At 45.5% G+C, this 14,990-nt stretch overlaps 1 protein-coding gene and 2 long non-coding RNA genes across 3 annotated transcripts in view; 2 read left to right on the forward strand and 1 right to left on the reverse strand.

Moving 5' to 3' along the window:
• Window positions 1-14,990, reverse strand: part of LOC311591745 — a 153,985-nt gene that overhangs the window by 43,222 nt on the left and 95,773 nt on the right. The window lies entirely within an intron of this gene.
• Window positions 1-14,990, forward strand: part of LOC311591746 — a 167,087-nt gene that overhangs the window by 33,453 nt on the left and 118,644 nt on the right. The gene's annotated exons all lie outside the window — the stretch shown is intronic.
• LOC311591743 (gamma-tubulin complex component 3-like) overlaps window positions 4,643-14,990 on the forward strand; it is a 54,645-nt gene continuing 44,297 nt past the window's right edge. The window contains exons 1-2 of the mRNA XM_084803401.1: window positions 4,643-5,194; window positions 12,957-13,064. Coding sequence (XP_084659527.1) covers window positions 5,047-5,194; window positions 12,957-13,064 — 256 coding nt within the window. The 5' untranslated portion in view covers window positions 4,643-5,046. The remainder of the gene's footprint in view (window positions 5,195-12,956; window positions 13,065-14,990) is intronic.

The following is a 14,990-nucleotide window of genomic DNA, read 5'->3' on the forward strand; positions in this document are numbered from 1 at the left end:
AAATGCTTTCCATGGAATATGAATGTTTTGTGTAAATGAACTCACATGAAATTATATAGGTGTTGCAAAATTCCATACTTTTATCTTTGCAAACTTTATTCCATGGGATAATTATTCCAAACATAGGGATAAAGACAATATCTTCAAGTACATGATAGTCATTGTATTGATTTCAAATGATTATGTGTATACTTCCGTACATAGTAAATATTGTACCATCTTACAGAACACCAGCTGAAAGCCAGTTTCCTATGGTTTTGGCTTTTTCCTTGGATGAAATAAACAGAAACCATGATATTCTACCAAATATATCTATAGTATTTCCAGTACCACATTTTATAAGTGTTTCAGAATTAAAAGCTCTCATTCATGTTTCTTAACCAACTCATTTGTTTTCTCCTAATTATGACTGTGCCCAAGTAGTCACTTGTACAGTTTTTCTTACAGGACAAAACTGGGAAGCATCTGTACTATACCACACATTCATGTACAGCCATGAACCTCAGCAGGTGAGAGTTTGTTGGGTTAAAATTTAATTAATTTGTGTCTCCATTGGTGGCTTTGATAAGATGCAAAAAAAAAGGGTGTAAAGAGGAGACTGGTCTTACTGGCCTTATGTCAATCTCTGTAGTTCAATGATATTATTCAGATACTTGATGGGGATCTGGAATTTCTTTATATGAAATAGGGATAATAGGAGAAGTAATAGTTAAGGGGAATTTCTAGAGATTTTTACAGATTAAATGTGTTCACAAGTTCTTAAAAGTACATGCTACCTCATGCCGCTCCCTGTGTTCTAGGATCTTCATTTTACTTATGGGCCTTTCCATCCTCTCCAGAATGACCATGTACAATTTCCCTATATTTATCAGATGGCCCATGAGGATACATCTCTCCCCATGGCCCTTGTCGCCTTCTTACTTTATTTAAACTGCAACTGGGTAGAGCTGGCCATCTCTGACAATGAACAGGGTACACAATTTCTCTCAGATTTGAAAAGAGAAATGGAAAAGGATACAGTCTGCTTTGCCTTTGTGAACATGATCACACTGAACATGGAGGTATACATGTCAAGAGCTGAAGTATATTACAACCAAATCATGACATCATGATGGTGACACAGACAGTACTCTTGCTGTGGCCTTTAGAATGTGGGAATCTCTAGGTATATGAAGAACATGGGTCACTACCTCACAGTGGGATGTTCCTACAAGTAAGAGAGATCTCACACTTGACACATTCCATGGGACCCTTGCTTTTGCACAGCACCATGGTAAGATTTCAGGTTTTAAAAATTTTGTCCAGACATTGAACCCTCTCAAATACTCAGATAAATATCTGGCAAGACTGAAGTGGATGAACTTTAACTGCGAAGCCTCAGCATCTAACTGTAAGACAATGAAGAACTGCTCATCCAATGCCTCATTGGAATGGCTAATGGCACAGACTTTGACATGGTCTTCAGTGATAGCAGTTATGACATATACAATGCTGCATATGTTTTGGCCCATGTCTTTCATGAGGTGCTTCTACAACAGGTAGAAAATCAGCCATTTGACAATGAGAAAAAACTTGGTCATATCTGTTCGAAGGCAGTGTTTCTTCTATTGGATTATACATGATCTTATCAATGTCATAGTATTTTAAGAGTCTCTCAGATGATTAACTGAGTGAACTAGGAAATGTTTCCCCAAAACCTTGGTTTCTAAATGTTTTTATGCTGACACAATAAATCTAGAAATTTGTACAGATCTTCAAACACAAAGGTATTGGAATGAAAGACACCATTTATCAGTGAAAATCAGTGATTCTGTAACAGAGCAACTGAATGTGATCCTACTTTTTCTTGTAATGAAGAAATAATTAGTCTTTTCTCATTATGGTCTCCTTGATAAGGAGATGAATGTTCATTAATTCTGAAATTTGAGGTAATAAGTTCAGGGGATTGTTTTCTCAATTGATTCTCCCCAAATGTAGTCTTTGTTCACCTTCCTCAAAGTCTTAGTATAATTGCACAGAAGTAGTTATGTGAATCAGTTTATTACACACCACACACACACACACACACACACACACACACACACACACACACTAATTTGTTTGGTTATATGTTTCTCACTGTATTTGTATTTCTAAGTGTGTTTCTTTGTATCTCTCTGTATATCTGTATTTATGTGTGTGTGTACAGATATGTATGCGCACGTGTGTGTGTGTTTGTGTCTGTGTGTTTCTGTCCATCTGACTATCTGTCTGTTTGTAGAAGTGAGCATAAATTGTCTGTGTTTACATGCTCATGTATACATTTGTTTCTCTTTTGTGTATGTTTCTATTTGTATTTATAAGCGCATGTGTTTGTGTGTTCTGTGTTTCTGTATATTGGATTAGACATATGTATATCTCTTGTTCTGTGTGTGTGTGTGTGCATGTGTGTGTGTGTGTGTGTGTGTGTTTCTATCTGTCTTACCTTTGATATTGTGAGCATAAATGTGTTTTGTGAGCCCCGGCCTGAGCTGCTGTAGCAGGGCTTTGCTTTTGCTTCCTTGTCCAGAATGCACCGCACACTGCAGCTCTGCTTCTGCATGCTTCGCACTCTGCTGTCATTTCTGCCTCTGGTGATGAGTCCAGGGTTGAACGATGCTAGGTTTTTTCCCCCAGAGAGTTCAAGTAGCGAATAGTGCTTCTAAGAAGCCAGACCTCAAAGCATTTCGGCCCACTTTGCTGTGGTAGTGAAAGATCCCCGAAGGGAGACCCTCACTCAAGCCTCGGGATGGCGTGCACCCAAAGACACACAGACAACCGTCTTGCTGTAAACACATGAGGCAGTTTATTGGCGGAGCTCCGGGTCGACATGGATCTCACGCAGGAGACAGAGGGGTCGACCCAGAAGCCCAGGGGTTAGGGGTTTATATGGGCAAGGGTCAGGGGGAGCGGGAAGTTTTGGCGCGGCCATACACGATTGGTTGTTTCAAATATTTGAACATCAGCAAATTGCATAGGCAGATCTGGGGTAAGCTCAGACTTAATCACATGGGTACAGTCCTTTCTGTCCCTCTGTCTTTTATCTAGCCTGTTTTTGTTCCCTTTTTTTTGATCACCTCCCAAGTCTGTTGTATCGGAGCATGAGGGTTATTGTCCTGACTTAGGGTTGCATCTGTGATGCAGACACAGCTTTAGAGGATTATTAGTCTTTTTTAGGATACATTTATCTTGATTAGTCTCAAGACGAGCTTTTTTCACATGTGAAGCATGGACCCAGGTGGGGATTCCCTCTACCTTAATGGCAGTTGGAGCCATTAACAGTACCAGGTAGGGTCGTTTTCACCATGGCTCGAGATTCTCAGCTCCGTGTCTCAATACCAAGACGGTGTCTCCAATCTCGAACTGATGAGGAACTGTAGGGTCTCTAGCAGTGTAGGCATCTTTCAGCTGTTCCCAAATCTCTCGCCTGATCGTCTCGAGAGCCTTTAAATGGGCTAAAAGATGGGTGGAAGGTACAAAACTGTTATCGGGACACACCACACTCTCTAGGATTTTAAACAGAGGTGGTGGTGCACCAAACAGTATATCAAAGGGTGTCAGTCCCAACGGTCCAGGCGTGTTCCGTACCTGGAACAAGGCAAGGGAGAGAAGGGCTGTCCAATCACCCCGCCAGTCTCTAAGGTCTATATTGTTAAGGTCTCCTTTATAGTTTTATTTGTCCTTTCTACCTCTCCTGAGCTCTGGGGTTTGTAAGCACAATGTAATTTTCAATTTATCCCCAATTGTCTGGCCAGTCCCTGACTTACCTGGGCGACAAAGGCAGGCCCATTGACCGACCCAATTACCTTAGGTATCCCGAACCGGGGAAGGATTTCTTCAAGTTTCTTCTTGGCCACTACATTTGCCATTTCCTTTTTCGTGGGGAATGCCTTAACCCACCCCGAGAAGGTGTCTATGAAAACTAGAAGGTATTTATTACCATATCAGGCCGGTTTGACTTCAGTGAAATCAACCTCCCAATAAGTTCTAGGTCGATCTCTCCACAAGCGCTTTCCTGCACAGTGTCTGCTGGACCCGGCATTAGTAAGAGTGCAAGCCTTGCAGGTTTTTTTTTTTTACCAGACCCTCTGCTGTCTTTTGTAGTCTGGGGATGTGATAAGGAGACTTATGGAGCAGTTACGTCATCTTCTTCGGCCATAGGTGGGTAAGGCGGTGTATACTAGCCAGGTATTCTAGCCCCTCTTCCTCTGTGAGGATCCTTTTCTCGGGAATCCCCTCAGCATGTTGGGGCATAACCTTAGCTCTTAGAATCATCGGTCCTTGTGCCGCCTCTTTATCATCTGGTCAGCCATTTGGTTCCCCCTTTCTATGGGGCCAGTCTCTTTTTGATGTCCTTGGCAATGGATGATCGCCACCTTGTGGTGCAAATGGACAGCCTCTAACAAACTAAGAGTTTTTTTTAATGTCTTTGTCAGCTGAAGTCAGCATCCCATGTTGTCTATAAATTGCTCCGTGGACATGAGCTGTTGCGAAAGCATACCGGCTATCAGTGTAGATATTGATAACCTTTCCCTCTGCCAGTCTTAGTGCTTGGGTCAAAGCAATAAGTTCAGCTTTTTGGGCCGACGTCCCTTCTGGTAAACTGCTGGCCCGGATGACAGACTTTTTATCCACTACCGCTGCCCCAGCTCACCGCTTACCTGCTACCACAAAGCTACTTCCGTCGGTGAACCAAGTTATTACCCCAGGCCATGGCCAGTCAGTGAGGTCTGACCGAGTCCCTGTTTCTTCAGCCAGTATCTCTTCACAATGATGTACTGGGGTCTCGCCAGCTTCGGGTAGCAAGGTGGAAGGGTTAAGGATGGCGGGCGGAGCGAAGGTCACCCGCTCTGTCAGCAACAAGCTCTGGTAAGTGGGTCATCCGGGCATTGGTCGTCCAATGGTCTGGTGGTTGTCTGATAATGCTCTTGAATCTGTGAAGACCGGCGCCTAGGTGGGGGCGCATGCGCGCCTCGCGCGGGAGGCAGTGCATAAAGGGAGGCAGGCACATTTGCCGCTTCCGTGAATATGGCGGCGTCGTACTCTGGGCGTGGGATCCTGGGGCAAGGGGAGGCTGTGGCGCGCAGTCCGGGCGCAGTAATGGAAACCCTGGATCAGAACTCGCCCCAAGTTCTGCTGCAGAAACTGTGCTGCCGGATCCTGGGTCGGAGCGAAGGTACGTGTGGCGGGGCTGCGAGCTGTGGACGCTGAGCGCCATGACACTGGCTGGCGGGGTAGTTGTTATCCCTGGCCCCCGCGGAAGGAAAGGGATTCGGCGCCCACGTGGGATGTCCCTGCCCGGGGGGCCCCCAGCCTGAGCTGCTGTAGCAGGGCTTTGCTTTTGCTTTTTTGTCCAGACTGCACCGCACACTGCAGCTCTGCTTCTGCATGCTTCGCACTCTGCTGTCATTTCTGCCTCTGGTGATGAGTTCAGGGTTGAACGATGCTAGGTTTTTTCCCCCAGAGAGTTCAAGTAGCGAATAGTGCTTCTAAGAAGCCAGACCTCAAAGCATTTCGGCCCACTTTGCTGTGGTAGTGAAAGATCCCCGAAGGGAGACCCTCACTCAAGCCTCGGGATGGCGTGCACCCAAAGACACACAAACAACCGTCTTGCTGTAAACACATGAGGCAGTTTATTGGCGGAGCTCCGGGTCGACATGGATCTCACGCAGGAGACAGAGGGGTCGACCCAGAAGCCCAGGGGTTAGGGGTTTATATGGGCAAGGGTCGGGGGGAGCGGGAAGTTTTGGCGCGGCCATACACGATTGGTTGTTTCAAATATTTGAACATCAGCAAATTGCATAGGCAGATCTGGGGTAAGCTCAGACTTAATCACATGGGTACAGTCCTTGGTTCCTGTCTTTCTTGGAACCTGAGGGTAGATGTTTATCTGAGCTAACGACACATCTGGTTAAACTCAAACCTGGACCATTGTGTGCGGGCCTCAAGGGGGGGATTAAACAGACACCATAAAATCGGATGAGGGGTCTTGGCTCATTACTCACTCGACCATGTCCGGTACCTGTTTCTCTCAGGAAATTGTTCTTGTGTATTCTACCTATCTTTTATGGCCAGCTGGTCCCTGAAACACTCAGTAGGCCTTTTTCTCCTATCTCCACATTCTTTGTGACTTATCATCTGGGACCTTGGGCTAGCACACCTGTCGACCTGCACTTATGAGTTAGAGAGCGCTGCTGTTCTGGTTGCTTTAATGCTAATTAAAATTTTCCATTTCATTCCCCTCTTCTTTTACTTGATAATTCTAATCTTAGTATATCTGTTCTAATTTTTGAGTATTATTTTATTTTATACTAAAAGATTTATACTCTGCCCTGTCGGGGTCTCTTATTGATCGGTACTGTTATCTTAGTACCATCAGTTGAACAGCACTAATTTTATCTCAAATAAGAATAAGTAACCTATTTACCACACACGTGCCACAAATTAAAATCAAGCAAATCAACACTGGCCCAGCTAAAGCAGAAAATAGGATAGTCATCCAGGGGGACCAGGTGAGCCAGGATTCAAACCAGCCTTGTTGAGCTTTTCTGTCCCTCTGTCTTTTATCTAGCCTGTTTTTGTTCCCCTTTTTTTGATCACCTCCCAAGTCTGTTGTATCGGAGCATGAGGGTTATTGTCCTGACTTAGGGTTGCCTCTGTGACGCAGACGCAGCTTAAGAGGATTATTAGTCTTTTTTAGGATCCATTTATCTTGATTAGTCTCAAGAGGAGCCCTTTTCACATGTGAAGCGTGGACCCAGGTGGGGATTCCCTCTACCTTAATGGCAATTGGAGCCATTAACAGTACCAGGTAGGGTCGTTTTCACCATGGCTCGAGATTCTCAGCTCCGTGTCTCCATACCAAGACGGTGTCTCCAATCTCGAACTGATGAGGAACTGTAGGGTCTCTAGCAGTGTAGGCATCTTTCAGCTGTTCCCAAATCTCTCGCCTGATCGTCTCGAGAGCCTTTAAATGGGCTAAAAGATGGGTGGAAGGTACAAAACTGTTATCGGGACACACCACACTCTCTAGGATTTTAAACAGAGGTGGTGGTGCACCAAACAGTATATCAAAGGGTGTCAGTCCCAACGGTCCAGGCGTGTTCCGTACCTGGAACAAGGCAAGGGAGAGAAGGGCTGTCCAATCACCCCGCCAGTCTCTAAGGTCTATATTGTTAAGGTCTCCTTTATAGTTTTATTTGTCCTTTCTACCTCTCCTGAGCTCTGGGGTTTGTAAGCACAATGTAATTTTCAATTTATCCCCAATTGTCTGGCCAGTCCCTGACTTACCTGGGCGACAAAGGCAGGCCCATTGACCGACCCAATTACCTTAGGTATCCCGAACCGGGGAAGGATTTCTTCAAGTTTCTTCTTGGCCACTACATTTGCCATTTCCTTTTTCGTGGGGAATGCCTTAACCCACCCCGAGAAGGTGTCTATGAAAACTAGAAGGTATTTATTACCATATCAGGCCGGTTTGACTTCAGTGAAATCAACCTCCCAATAAGTTCTAGGTCGATCTCTCCACAAGCGCTTTCCTGCACAGTGTCTGCTGGACCCGGCATTAGTAAGAGTGCAAGCCTTGCAGGTTTTTTTTTTACCAGACCCTCTGCTGTCTTTTGTAGTCTGGGGATGTGATAAGGAGACTTATGGAGCAGTTACGTCATCTTCTTCGGCCCTAGGTGGGTAAGGCGGTGTATACTAGCCAGGTATTCTAGCCCCTCTTCCTCTGTGAGGATCCTTTTCTCGGGAATTCAGATTGGCTCTGAATACTTGGTGTGCTGGCTGCCCAGTGTCAGCTTGATACATGTTGTAGTCATGAGAGGAGGGAGACTTGATTGAGAAAATGTCTCCTTAAGATGGGGCTGTAGGCAAGCCTGTAGGGCATTTTCTTAATTAGTGAATTAAGTGGTGGGATTAGTGGTGGATGGGACCATCCCTGGGCTGGTGATCTTGGGTTCTACAAGAAAACAGCCTGAGCAAGCCATGAGGAGCAAGCCATTAAACAGCACTCCTCCATGGCCTCTGCATCAGCTCCTGTCTCCAGATTTCTTCCCATCCTGACTTGCTTTGATGATGAGAGGTGACATAGAATGTAAGCCAAATAAACCCTTTCCTCCCCAAGTTGCTTTTGGTCACGGTGTTTCATCACAGAAGTAGGCGCTTTAACTGAGGCTGTTTGTGATTTTTCAGATTTGACACTGATTTCTGGTTTAATTCTGTTAATGTTAAAGAAAATATGATGGCTAATTGCAGTTACTTAAAAAAATCTGTGTGTGTGTGTGTGTGTGTGTGTGTGTGTGAGCATGCGCACAGGCAAGTTCATTCGTGTGTGAGAATGAGAGCACATGTGTGTGTGGAGAGCAGAGGACAACCTCTAGCTCCAGTCCTTGCCCTCCCTTCCATTTGGAACAGGCCCTCTTGTTTTCTTGTGTTGAGCAGACTAGCGGGCCCAGAGGCTGCCTCTTCCCCTTCCCCGCCCCTCCCCTCTGTATGCATCTCTGTTTGTTCCGTATGCCTTGATGGTACTTAAAGCAGGTGCCGGGCTTTTTCATGGAAGAACTGCCGGAGACCTTGCTGCTGCTGGGAGCTTCGCCCGTCTTTGTCTTTTCTCTCAGCTTCCTCGGTCCTGAGTCCTGGGGAAGGGTTATTAAGGACCTGGCTGCTGTTGGGAACTGGAACTGCCCCTGTCTTTCCTCTCAGCTTCCTGCGCCTCTGAGGCCAGACTCTGACTTTGATCACTAGTCTTTGCTGACTTGCTGTATGTCTTATCCTTTGAGGTTTGCCTGGATGGGATCAGTGGTTGTCAGGGTTACTGGGCGGGGACTGGCTTTTCCTCCACATATGCAGCTCCTTCCCTTCTTACCTATCCCTTGAGAGAATGACACTCCTTTCCTTGCTGCACCTCTCTAGGCTTCTGCAGAGTGTCTAATGTATTTAATGGTTTTTTGGTTTCCAAGACAGGTTTCTCTGTCCTGGACTCTCTTTGTAGACCAGGCTGGCCTTGAACTCACAGCGATCCGCCTGCCTCTGCCTCTCGAGTGCTGGGATTAAAGGCGTGTGCCATCATGCCCAGCTTAATGTTTTTTTTTTCTTGACATTTGTCCCTGTGGATAGTTAGGTTTAACTGTCATTTCGACACAATAGAGAATTATCTGGGAAGGGAGTTTCAATGAGGCATTCTCTATGTTACGGTGGCCCGTGGGTGTGACTGTGGGGACTATGTAGGTTAGGGTGGGCCAGGGGCATGACTGTGGTGTTATCTAGATTAGGGTGGGCCAGGGGCATGACTGTGTGGCTTTGTGTCTTTGGAACTGTTTGTGGGAAGAATATGGAAACAATGGAATTTGGGGCTAGAAAAGCCATCAGGTGCCATGAGGAGAGTTTCAGGGCTTTCTCTTTGGATCTCGGATAGTGAGAGAATATGAGGACAGTGGAAGCCTTGTCATGAGCACTGCGAGAAGGACTGAGTCACAAGGTGGCTCAGGGGCAAGCCTGTAAGATTTGTTAAGGTCTCGCTTCATTTGCCAGTTCTGTGAGATTTTGAGTGAAGTTGAATTTAAAAACAATGAATTATTTGTTAGCTGTGTGTTCGAGCTTCAAGTTTATAACAAGGAAGAACAGACAGAAAAGCAGCTTTGGCTGATACAGAGCTCAGCACCTTGTGGTTGCACTGGACATCAGGAAAGTGTTTCCTCAAGGGCAGCACACAGGAGTTGATGTTTCTATGGTCCATGGGTGTAGGCTATACCTCCAGATGATGGCTCCCTTTATGTGCTGTTGGTTTTGAAAGTATGAAAGACACAAGAAGGAAGGAGTGAGGGAGAGCTGCTGGCAGGGTTGAGGTCCCCAGAGAGAAGCAAGCCCTCAGTGGCTAGTGTTAGGGATGCCAGGATCATGGGACATGTGCCAAGAAGAGCTACAGGCAGGAAGTGGAACTGGACTAAGTTGGAAAGAGAAGCTGTGCGTGCCACAAGTTGAAGGGTTGAAGGAATGGGCGGCCTGAAGCCTGCGGAACCCAGCCAGCTTCATTACAAACCCCAGGTGTTATACATGGAGCTACGGGGTTTGGTTTTGGCCATATTGGATTTGGAGTTTTGCTTTGATTATTCCATTTTGAAAATTGTACATTTGTTCTATGCCATTATATGTTAGAAATGTATACATTGTTTTTGATTTTATAGAAAAAATTTGAACTTTCAAAATATTGAAAAATCTCAAGACTTTGTAGACTTAAAATTGGACTGTATTTTATATTGACATTATGGGGGCTTCTTAGTCAGTGTTCTGTTGTAAAGAGACACCATGTCTGTGTCATTTCTTTCTTTTCATTTTTAAAGATCTTTATTTATTATGTATACCGTGCTCTGCCTACATGTAAACCTGCAGGCTAGAAGAGAGCATCAAGTCACATTATAAATGGTTGTGTGCCACCATGTGGTTGCTGGGAATTGAACTCAGGACCTCTGGAAGAGCAGTCAGTGCTCTTAACCTCTGAGCCATCTCTCCAGCCCCCATGTCATTTGTTCTAAAGAAAACATTTAACTCTGGCTTCACCCTCACAGCTTCACAGCATGGCCTCGCTGGGTCTCCATGCAGACACACCTGGCATGCCTGCCCTCTGCATCTTTCCTCAGTTGTGGAGGGAGATTCCATAACCCTTTTCTTCTACCCTTTATACTAAGCCACATGGCTGAAACTGGCAGGACTGGAATTTGCTGCCTTGTCCAAATACATTTTCACCATCTTTCTGGGATTTTTGTTTTGTTTTGTTTTCTGTTCACTGCTTCAGCCTTTCCTTAGTTCTTTAACTGGGTGGGTCTTGCCCTGAGGTCACCGCTCCCCCTTATTCCCTTTAGCATTGGGTTTTCCTTTAAGCTTTTTATCTCACTGAGCACTGGCCTTAGCTCCATTACACTTCCTGGTGTCTCTTTTCTCCTCAAACTGTACAATTGGTATTTTCCCTTGTTCAGCTTGCTCCTTTTCATTACAGATCTGCATAAGATTGACTGGCCACTAATGACCATGCAACAATCAATACTAGGCTGTTTTGAAATCTCTGCCAATGCCATTAATCAGAAACTCTTCAATTTACCCTCTGGCAGATTTTTTTCAGACAAGGGCAAAACAAGGCACTATTTATTTATTTATTTATTCATTTATTTTTGACAAAATATTATAAGGATGGTCTTTCGGCCACCTTCTAATATTCTTTTTGGAAACCTCTTGAACCAGGCAGTTATAATCTGGTTTGTTTTCAGCACCACTGTCTTCCCTGTTCCAATTAGGATGGCCTGGTAAGCTCCACTTAAAACATATAACTGCTTTCCAGTCCGAAGTCACAAAGTGCACATTCCATCAACCATCAGCATGGCCTGGCCTGTCACAGCAATACCCTGCTCCTAGTACCAACTTCTGTCTTAGTCCCTGTTCTATTGCTGTGAAGAGACACTGTGACCATGGCAACCCTTAAAAAGGAAAACATTTAATTGGGGCTTGCTTACAGTTTTAGGGGTTTAGTTTGTTATCCTGTTGGGACATATGGTGATGGGCAGGTACACATGGTGTGGGAGAAGGGGCTGAGAACTCTACATCTGGATCCTCAGGCAGCAGGAAGAGTGAGAGCCACCTCCTGCTTGGGCTTCTGAAACCTCAAGGCCCACCCCCAAGGACACACTTCTACAACAAGGCCACCGCTCCTAATCCCTCGCATTTAGCACCACTACCTAATGGCCAAGCATTCAAGTATATGACCCCATGGGGACCGTTTCTATTCAAACCACTTCAGAGAGTAACATGAGACTTTGGGGACAAAGAGTAGAAGGGTATGGCTTAAAGTGATATGTCTGTGTGCCATGTTGGCAAGAGGTGGATTAATCTAGAATCACCTGAAAAGGCTGTTCCACTGAGAGATTGTCTAGGTTGGCCTGCTGAAATGTCCATAGGAATTTTCTTGATTTGTGGGAAGTCCTGCCTACTGTGGGCGTCACCATTCCCTAGACAGGTGCCTGGGCTGTATGAGCATGGAGAAAGGGGACTGAGCACCTGCATTCAGTTTTAGTTTTGCTTTGTCGTGTGTGCCCCACCTCCAGACAGGGTTTCTCTGTGTAGCCTTGCCTGTCCTGGGCTTGCTTTGTAGGCCAGTCTGGCCTCGAACTCACAGCGATCCACCTGCCTCTGCCTCTCTGAGTGCTGGGATTACAGACATGCACCACTGTTGCTAACTTGCTTACAATTTTAAATTCATTACTTTATTCACTGGATGTACTGTGAGCAGTTGGTTCATGTCCCTGCCCATTGATTTCCTTGCAGTGATGGACTGTAACTTAACATTGTGAATCAGATAAACCTACTCTCCCTTGAGTTGCTTTGGGTTGAGAATTTATCAGAGCAACAGAAAAGAAAGACAGCTCCACCTCCTGACCCATGCCTGGCCTTGCAGACATCGGGCGGGCATCCTCATCCTTGAGTTAGTGCTGTGCACCTGTCTGTTCTCCAGCATCCCTCCAGCTTCACTTCCGCCCTGGCACATTTATCTTAGCTAAGCTGCATCCTTCTCGTTTTTATGTATCTTTAAAGGAAGCAGAGACACATCTACATTGTAACTCATGTGCACAGATTCGGCCTCTGTCTTCCTGGGAGCTGGAAGCTGCACAGAGGCCTTTGACCAGCGTATTTCCAAGCACCTCGCCCATTCTGTGACTTCAGTCACTCCCTTTGAAATGGCTACCAGTCCAGTTTAGTTTTTCTTTAGGATTTTTCTGTGTCTCTGCTGTCTTTTCCCAAATTTTATAGAACTCTTCACTCAAGTCACTGATTTCATATGGCTTTTCTGCCCTCGTAGTTAAGACTGGGGACAGTGGTTTGCTGTCTTGAGTTGTGTGCCCTGGTGATGAAAACTGTCCAGTTATAACTCGTAGCCTCTGCTCACCTTCCAGCTGATGTTGCCCAGCAGTTCCAGTTTGCTGTGAGAGTCATTGGTAGCAACTTCACCCCCACCGTTGAAAGAGATGAATTTCTAGTTGCTGAAAAAATCAAGAAAGAACGTATGTATTTTTCTTGACTATTATGTGTTAGATTATGAAACTTGTGAAACCTAAAGACTCTATGTGACATGTATATGTGCATATACATATTATATATCTACATGTATTTGTGCATGTATACATGTGCACATGTGTGTATGGTCATCTATATGTGAGTATATATGTGTGTGTACATATGCCTGTCTGTGTTTATTTATATATCCATACATGTGTGCATGTGTATGTCTGGATATGCGTGTTTGCATGTATGCATGTGTATATCCTTATATGCTTGTTTGCACCTATGCCCATATATACACGTGTATGTGAATCTATGCTGGCCTCAAGCTTGTTTTAATTATAGGTACTAATAAAAATAAGGACAGTTCATTTTTTTTCTTGGCATTAACATTACTAAAACATAGTGGAAGTTTGTTTTAAATGCGTCATAACACTGCAATCTAGTTTTAGTATACAAAAGATAAGGGGACTGACTTCACCCCTTGTTTTCTGGTTTCCAATGTGTAGCCTTAACAGTTAAGCCTGCTCTGTGAGGCATCACCACTTCCTTCATTGTCAGCATCAGACTTGCTGTGATTCAGGGCTGTGCGAGCATTTCCCTTCTGAGATGGCACTTCAGGCTCTTTTGAGTGGTGGCCCCTGGAGAAGAAGGTTCTATATTCTTGGCATGTGGTTTGGTAATAGCAGTTGGGTTCGGTGAGGTCGGCTCTGCCACTCCATTCAGCCTCTGGAGTGGCATCTAGGCTCGCTGAGTGGCAGGCAGTCATCAGCCTTCTGTAGGAGAGCTGACTGGTCCTGATTTGGAGAGCACATTTCAAGGGCGTGCGAGCATGCTGCAGTCAGGGCCTTTCAGAGGGCCTTAAAAACCTACCGTGGATCTTAGTAGCTGCTTCCTACTGGGGCCTCCTCTTAAACTGTCCAAATGAAGTGGCCTTTGATTTTGTTTGTAACTGTTTGCCAGGCTGGTAATGGCACTCCTAGGAAGTCAGTCTGCAAAACACAGGGTCCTACTGTGCTGTGTTAGGAGCCGCACGGCACAGTGATCTATGTGGGTGTTGTCTGGCAGAGCTGTAACACAGTCCAGGATTGCTGGCTGTGGACAGCCAAGGCCGTGGCCCCAGCACGGTTAGATCTAGTGCCTTTCCTGTTGAGGACTTGAGCAGTGTGGTTCTAAGGAAACTAGAAAGGCAGCCTTGGCTCAGCTCAGCGTGAGCTTACAGTGGCCCTCTTTGTCAGGTGCTTTACTTTCTTGGTTTTAAGTTACTCGTGGTCAATTATGGTTGAAAAACAGTGGCAAGAAAGTACACCCAAGAAACAAACGATGTATAGATTGTAAATGACTTACCGCCTTAGGGAATGTGTTGACGTCTCGTAGCACCCACTCCTTCCTGCGCGGTCTAGGAGTCATCCTAGTTCAGCATGCCCGTGCGCTGCTGCTGCCCACCTTGTCACACTGGTCACGGCACCGCCTTCTCAGCCCCCAGAGGAAGGGCTGTGTTATCATTATTCTGTGCTTCTCACAGCCCAGACCAGCTTCAGACCTGGCTATCCCACCCCGAAAAGCTAGGGTGATAGGCGTGCACCACCATGGTGGGCCACCTTATTTTCCTTAGTGGCCCCAAAGCACAAGGACACTGAGCCCTGTAAATCAGATATGTTAAAGAACATCAAAGTGCTTCGTGCGTGAAAGATACGGGCTTTGATACTGGTGGAGGTTTCAGACACCCACAAGGCTCCTGGTCTCAATAGTTACATAAGCAGAGGCATAACTGGGGTTTCCAGCCTGTTACCAAATATTGAAACTCAAGCTCCCCTATAAATGTGAACTCTGAGCTCCAAACTGCTTACATTTTAAGTTCCACCAAGACCCCTACTGCTGGGTCCTAGAAGTGTAATTTCCTTTGTGAATTTGATTTCCTAGCCTCC

This window comes from Acomys minous (genome assembly GCF_964271855.1).
Source record: "Acomys minous genome assembly, contig: scaffold_24, whole genome shotgun sequence".
Classification (NCBI taxonomy): Eukaryota; Metazoa; Chordata; class Mammalia; order Rodentia; family Muridae; genus Acomys; species Acomys minous.